Source organism: Prinia subflava, chromosome 5, assembly GCF_021018805.1.
Source record: "Prinia subflava isolate CZ2003 ecotype Zambia chromosome 5, Cam_Psub_1.2, whole genome shotgun sequence".
NCBI lineage: Eukaryota > Metazoa > Chordata > Aves > Passeriformes > Cisticolidae > Prinia > Prinia subflava.
In genome coordinates, this window is record NC_086251.1 from 55,887,436 (window position 1) to 55,894,910 (window position 7,475).

Genomic DNA, 7,475 nt, shown 5'->3' on the forward strand with positions numbered 1-7,475 from the left:
AACACCAAAAAGTGCATTAATGAATCTTTTTCAGACTACAATGAATTATGAGAGATGTGTCACAGTTTCAAAAAGTTACCTATAAGACCACCCGTAGCCTTCCAATTACAGCATAATGCCACATATTGCATAATTTAAGAATCCAAGCTAGTTGCAGTTTTCACAGTGCAACAAATGCCATTATTCAAGTTTTCAAGATTATTCTGTTATCCAGAAAGACTTTTTTATTAGATTTGGGTCAAGTTCAGCAAGCAAGTGCATGGAAGGGGGAAATCACTGTTATTGTAAGATACAGCAATTTGGAACTGGGAAGAAGAAAAGTTTCTTTTCTTTTTCCAACAAGTGAATTAAAATAGTTGGACAAGGGAAGACCTACTCAGCAAAAAACATTAAGATCAAAGGCTAGATTTTGGAAACAACTGTCAGTTTTAGAGGAGTGGAGGAATTTTCAAAAATTCTTAAGCAGGACAGGCATTTAAGTCTCTTGGACTTCAGACACTTGACTGTTTAATGGGGCATCCATCAGACCTAAATGCTTTCGAAACAATTAGTCAAATAAGTGAAAATATTTAGTATTTCCTCTGGTTAGTAAGTTAGTTTTAAACGCAAAATGTGTTCCAATAAATGTAAGGCCTGTTTCTCAGGTCAGGTATGGACAGTTGTGCTCACACTGAGCTCACACTCTCAGTAGGCTGGACCCAAGCCAGCCTCTGTACAGATGCCATAGAAACTTCATTTTCAAGTTCATTTTAAGACAGTGCTGCAGCCAAGAGAAACAGTCTCTGCCCTCACCAGGCCCCAAAGACTCATCCCTAACTACCACATTACCACCTCCCCTCTGCCAGCATAATGAACTGAATCACTGATCTTGTTTAGCTTAAAATTGACTTCTTTTTCTGGCTAGATTAGGTTTGAGCCTGGTCCAGCTCACTCAGCTGCTGCACAGACACTTGTGCAAGGAGAGGAAATAGCAAGAAGGGCAACTCTATTTCACTTTGTGCCAGTGCTGGTCTCTGTCAATTCACGGCACATGACCAAACATATTCTTATTTTTTCTTTAGAATACTCATCACATCTAAGGCACATCTATTCAATTAAATGTAATTTTGCAATACTGTTTCAAACATTTTAATTAAATCCCGTTTTTCATGTAAATAGAGCATGACTCAGAAATGAAAATGAAATTAAGTAGTGAGACCCATCACTTGTAAGCTAAGCCAGCAGAAATTCAGAATGTGAAAGAATGTTCTTCAGGTTTACTTGACACCTAAAAAGACATAATTCCATGTAAAGCTCTCAGCTGTTCATGAACCAAAATGGTTTATTTATCCCAACCAATGAGAGCTTTCTTGAGGAAAATCATGTATAAAATGTATTTTTTAAATGTTAAAAATCAGCTCATGTGCTTTGATGAAAGCTATTTGAAACCTTGCTATTCATTTTCTGTACTTTATCTCACTGTTAGACTCAATACGTTCCTGTTCTGCCTTTCTAACCGATGTGTTTAGGAGCAAAGCAAATAAGGAATGAGAGATGTATTTTCCACCATCCATTTTTAGGGCTGTCCAAACTCTCCTTCCCCTTTTTCCCCTCCACTTTCCACCATTCTGCCTGGGTAAAAGCTCACCCTGGACCAGCCAACAACCAGGCCCAAGGAAAGCACCCAAGAAACATGCAATGCTTTGTGCTGTGAGAAGTGACTTCACTTTCAAAGCTCGCATTCCTGCCGCTGTTGGATGTACCAGTTCTCAGTGATCCTGTGAAAGGTGACTCATGTTGATATAAACATGACAAGGGACAGGATTTCCTTCCTTGCTTCCCACCTGCAGGCATTGAGGCTATTCACGAATCACAGAATAATCAGGGTGGGAAGGGACCTCTGGAGATCACCCAGGAAAACTCTGGAAAACTCTGGTTTCCACTCTGGAAAACCCCTGTCATGGCAGGGTCACCTGGAGCAGGTAAGACAGGAATGAGTCCAGGTGGGTTTGGAACATCTCCAGAGAGGTAAACTCCATAACCTCCCTGGGCAGTCTGCTCCTCAATGCAAGTTCTTCCTTATGCTGAAGTGGAACTTGTGTTTTAGTTTATGGCCACTGCCCCTCATCCTGTCACTGGGCATCCCTGAAGAGTCTGGCACCATCCTCTTGGCACCCACCCTTGAGACATTTATATACATTAATGAGATCTTCTCTGAGTCTCTTCCCTAGACTGAGCACGCCAGCTCCCACAGTCTGTCCTCATAAAAGAGATGCCCCACACTCCTAAACATTCGTGATGAAAGTGATGGCCTGCTGACTTCTGGCCAGCAAAGTGCTCTGTATGTGAACAATCCACACCTAAGCAAGGCCCCAATCGAGAGGTGACCCTGAACACCAGCACGGGGTGAAAGTGCCAGCCCCAGCCCTGGGAGGGCGGCAGGCACAGGGGACAGTGACAGCCCCAGCCCTGCGAGGGCGGCAGGCACAGGGGACAGTGACAGCCCCAGCCCTGCGAGGGCGGCAGGCACAGGGGACAGTGCCAGCCCCAGCCCTGGGAGGGCGGCAGGCACAGGGGACAGTGACAGCCCCAGCCCTGCGAGGGCGGCAGGCACAGGGGACAGTGACAGCCCCAGCCCTGCGAGGGCGGCAGGCACAGGGGACAGTGCCAGCCCCAGCCCTGGGAGGGCGGCAGGCACAGGGGACAGTGACAGCCCCAGCCCTGCGAGGGCGGCAGGCACAGGGGACAGTGACAGCCCCAGCCCTGCGAGGGCGGCAGGCACAGAGGACACCCAGGAACCGGTGGCACCCCAAGGCAGTGACCCCGCGGTCTGTCGGGCCACCGGCGCTGCCCTGCTCGAGCCCCACCTCAGGGCGGACCGAGGGGGCGCCGGGGGCAGCGCGGCCGCCGAGCGGAGCGGGGCGGGCGGCGCCATGAGGTGACACCGGCTGCATGAAGTGACACCGGCTGCATGAGGTGGCACCGGCTGCATGAGGTGGCACCGGCTGCATGAGGTGGCACCGGCTGCATGAGGTGACACCGGCTGCATGAAGTGACACCAGCTCCATGAGGTGGCACCGGCTCCATGAGGTGGCACCGGCGCTGCTCCAAAATGGCGCAGGCGGGGCTGACGGGTCCCGCAGGGACGGGGCACGGCGGGCGGGCGGGCTTGCGGCGCCACTCACCTGCCGGTAAGAGAGGCGGAAAGGCCGCAGGTAGAGGGAGGAGGTGCAGGGCTGGACCGCCAGCTCCTCGATGGCCTCCATGCCTGCCGGGGGGCGGCGGCCGCGGCAGGAGCAGGAGGAGGAGGAGGAAGGGGAGAGGCGCGCGCAGCCGCCGGCGGACGGGCCGGGAGCGGCACCGGAGCTGACGGGACGCGGCTGCGGCGCTCTCCGGGCCCTGCCCTCAGCGGCAGCCGGAATCACGGAATGCTGCGTTTCACCCCCGAAACCGGGACAAAGGACTCCGCCTTTATTCACGGAATCACCAAGGTTGGAAGAGACCTTTAAGATCATCCGGTTCAAGCGTCCATCTAACACTGCCCCTGTAACCCTTAAACCACTAAACCGCGTCGCCCAGTGCCAGATACAGACACCTCTTGAACTGGTGACCCCGCCATCTCCGTGGGCAGCCTGTTGCAATTTCTGACCATTATAACAGTGAAAAAATGTTTCTACTATCCATTCTGAATCTCCCCTCTCTTAGCTTAAGGCCATTTATGCTTTTCGTCTCTCTGCGGGCACAGAAGACACCGGCCCCCACCCTCCTCACTACAACCTCCCGTTATGCAGTAGGATTATTCTCCAGAAACACCTCTTTGTGATCCTGTTTTCTCAGGAGCTTAACGGATGTTCTCAGAGGGTCAGTGATTCCCACACTTTACACCAAAATTCATGGTGTATGGCAGCCAGTGATTCCCACACTTTACACTAAAATTCTTGGGGTATGGCAGCACTGAACTGAAACCCAGCCCGCCTCCTCTAAAACCTTGATGCGATCTAGGTGCTCCCAGGTTATCCCATTCCTGGACATCATGAGGCTTTGCAGGATGAGCACCTTGCTGTAAAAAGCACAGTGTCTTTTGAATGCTGGCATGCAGGTTATCCATGAATGCATCTCCAACTTTCCTTTTCACAGTCAGCTTCCAGTACTGGCCATACACCCAGCCCATAGCAGAAGAATAAACACAGCTCCCTTGGCTGTTTTCAAGTTACAAAATAGTTATGCCCTCTCCTTTAATGTCATTATTTTTTAAGCAAAACACTATTAGAGTCAGCAATTTCCTGGTTTTCGTAGAAGTTTGATCACAGTTATGCAACATTAGGTTACATTACTCTGGGTGCTTTAATACTCCTAATAATTATTTTCTAGGTTCATGAGCAACAGAGCCCACAATTTGTGGTGGTGATTATCTCTCTGATTTATGATCACTTTTCATTCAGATGTGCCTGTGTACAGCAATTTAGGTGCCATATAAATCAAAATATTTTGTCAGGGTGTTGGCCGCACTGAGAAAAATCTGAAGTTTCTTGTATCTTTTTTTGTCTTCCTCTGTACTTCCACTGCATCACTAAGAAAGTTTATTGTCTTGTCATGCAGTAGTAAGAATTTCAGCAGTCTATCTAAAAGGAACAGATCCAGCAATTACAAAACTCACTAAGAAGTAAATGAGGCAGCACTTACATTGCAGAATGCTTTCCATCAGTTCTGATAACGCAAGTGGCAAAAAAAATGCTTGGTGGGGCTGAAAAGTGTGGCTTTAAAAGTATGTTTGCAAAGCTATCATAAAAAATAGGCAAGGAAATGTATTTTATTAGCTGACTTCAAAAATATTTGTGTAACTCTGTTTGCATCACTGTATATGTCTACATATTTCTGGTTTTTTCAGAATGATCTGAAGGTCATTCAGAGCTCCTGGGAACTTAAGCTATATTTTTCTAGTAAGTTATTTCAGTCTTCCAAGTCCAATTTAAGTATAAACAAAGTTTCCATGCACAGCAGGTTTACAGTATCTCTGTTTGCTTATGTTAAAAGTTACCGGCTACCCAGGTCGGTTCAGCCAGTCAGATTGCCCTCTTCAATAAACATTCTGACACCACTTTCAGGTTTTGAGTGTGTGTGTGTTTTGGGGAACGTGTCACACCGTGTGATGGATTGCTTATTCCATTCCTAGGCTTAGGTGGGAAGCTTTTGGGGTTGTGATGTGTCACAGACCTGATCTCGTTAATGTACCTGGAACAGTTGAGCACACTGTCACAGGAAAATGCATTTTGGGATGCTCTGCTGTTGTAATTGCAATGGAAAGCTGTCAATTCCTTTGTTGGAAAATCTTTGTGAGTATGCCAGCTGAACTGAGGATTTAACAGGCTGAGACTGAAGAGCTGCCTTAGTGTTCCTGTTTTACAGGTGAAATCTGAGCAAGAAAATAAATAGGAAAAGTATGTTCTGCATAGTGGGACTATCATTCAGCACCTGGACCTGAATTTCATTACAGTTCTTTATTAAGGCTTAGATACCCTCTGCAGCAAGTGGCTTTGCATTTGCCAGTCCAGGAACAATCCCAAGAAGGAAATTTCTCTCAGCTACCATTTATTCAAAGGAACAGTTACAAAGGGGAACAACTTACTTTTGTGTGGGTGAGACACACTCCTGCTTTCCTGCTCCCTTTCACTGCTTTTGTGGCTGACTGGCACAGTGACACCAACCTGGCTCTGAGTGCACTGAGTTCACAGCAAGGATTAGGAGATGACACAGTGCAGAGATGCTGCTCAGCCCCTCAGCTCAGGGTCAGGAGAGCTCTATTCTGACCTGGGTTCCAAAAGACATGGAGTGTTTCCCCAGTAAACTGCCCCAACTACCCTGTTTTGTGTTCCTTCACATTTGCCTTGTTGTTCCTTGTTATTTGCTCCTTTTTAAAACAGAAATACTAGCGGTGGTATGTGTCCAGAAACTTGGGAAAACACAAGTCCATAATTCTGAAGTGTTAAAGAACTGTGTTCATGCCTATTACCTTCAATAAGATATTTCCAATACTTAAGTTTCAGCCCATGTTTAACTGCTTGCAGAATCTTTTGGGTTTGATCAGCATTATTCCAGTATCATTTACCTTTCTACAATCCTGTCCTTAGTTCATTGGTTCCCAAACTTCCTACATCCTGGATTACTCTTGGCTATCACCGTTGCTTTGCAGGGCCCTATCCAGGTTATCATTGCACGTGTAATTGAAATAGCTACCTCTGATGTCCTTCCACAAACCAAGTGCTTTATGCCATCACATCTTCCCTGCCGGCTACCTGCCAGTATGACTGTTAACTTGACTTCCAGAAAACCAAGAATGTGTCAGAATGACAGGTTGCCTTTCACTACCTTAAATACATTCCTTTTTCTCCCTTAGCAATGGTTTCTGGGATTCTAAGGGATTGTTTTCTTGTTATTAAAAAAAAAAACAAAAACAGATACACGTTGTGAATACTGTCATGGATGGTTTGCTCATGAGTTCTTCAGTCTCCTGGAGCTGCTGGTCTCCTGCTGTAAAATAGTAAAATCTAGATGTTTGTCCCTAGGCTGTAATAGCCCTGAGAATGGTTTGAGTAACAGTGTGATAAACAGCCTAATGATGAAAAGCCAGAAGTGTGAATAAAAATTTGTTGCTTTCTTGGAAAGAAGAGTACATCAACAGGGAGAGAGGGAAAAAAGAAGTGTTCTGTCTGAAATGAAGAGTCTTAAGGGAAGATTCACTAGGATTTCTTACAAAAAATGAAATGTTAACATCAGTGATAAAAAGGAATTCTTTCCTCAGAGTAAAGTTCTTTGTTTAACAGACTTCTCTTTCCTTCAAAGCAATGTTTGCTCTGTGTTACTTCGTGAGTAACTTTTATTACCAGCAAAGTACCCAAACATTTTTTTAGTTGCCCTTTTAAAAAATCCCCTTGAGCTTGGAGTTTCTGCCGACACAGTCCTTCCCTTCCCGGCACAGCCCCGCGGTGCTTGGGCATGCACGCTGCAGAGGGTCAGGTTGCATCCTCATTAGCAGTTTGTTTTATTGCTGTTTGCTCTGGGACACAACCGGGAATGTTTCCGTCGCAAGCCCGGTGCTGCCGGGGCTCCGGAGCCAAGCACTCTCTCACCTCGGCCCGGGCTTATACCGGGTGGACACCCAGGAAAGTCCCTTGCAGTACTTGCCTCTTTCCACTGGAGTTTAGCGAGCTGCTTGAGCTGTTGGGTTCACCGATGCAGAGTCAGGCAGCCCATTTTCCATAGTGATTTTTGTGTGTGTACATGTCTGCATGTACTTTTAATCTCAGTCAATCCCTGCCAGGCTCACTTTGTTCTTTGACATGCCATGGCTCATGAACAAAAAATCATCAGGTCCTGCGTCTTTCATCTCCAGAGAACTCCTTAATATATTGCAGAGTATATTTTCTTTTTTTTTTGATACTTGTGAGTACAGTAGTTACTAAGATACTACAAGTATGAAAGCCTCAACAACTAGAGGC

At 46.6% G+C, this 7,475-nt stretch overlaps 1 protein-coding gene across 1 annotated transcript in view; it reads right to left on the reverse strand.

Annotated features, from left to right (window-relative positions):
- The window catches only part of NUDT14 (nudix hydrolase 14), a 60,677-nt gene extending 57,076 nt beyond the window's left edge, over positions 1 to 3,601 (reverse strand). Inside the window, exon 1 of the mRNA XM_063399513.1 lies at positions 3,165 to 3,601. Within this exon, the coding sequence (XP_063255583.1) occupies positions 3,165 to 3,494 (330 nt within the window). The 5' untranslated portion in view covers positions 3,495 to 3,601. The remainder of the gene's footprint in view (positions 1 to 3,164) is intronic.
- Positions 3,602 to 7,475: the final 3,874 nt, after the last annotated feature.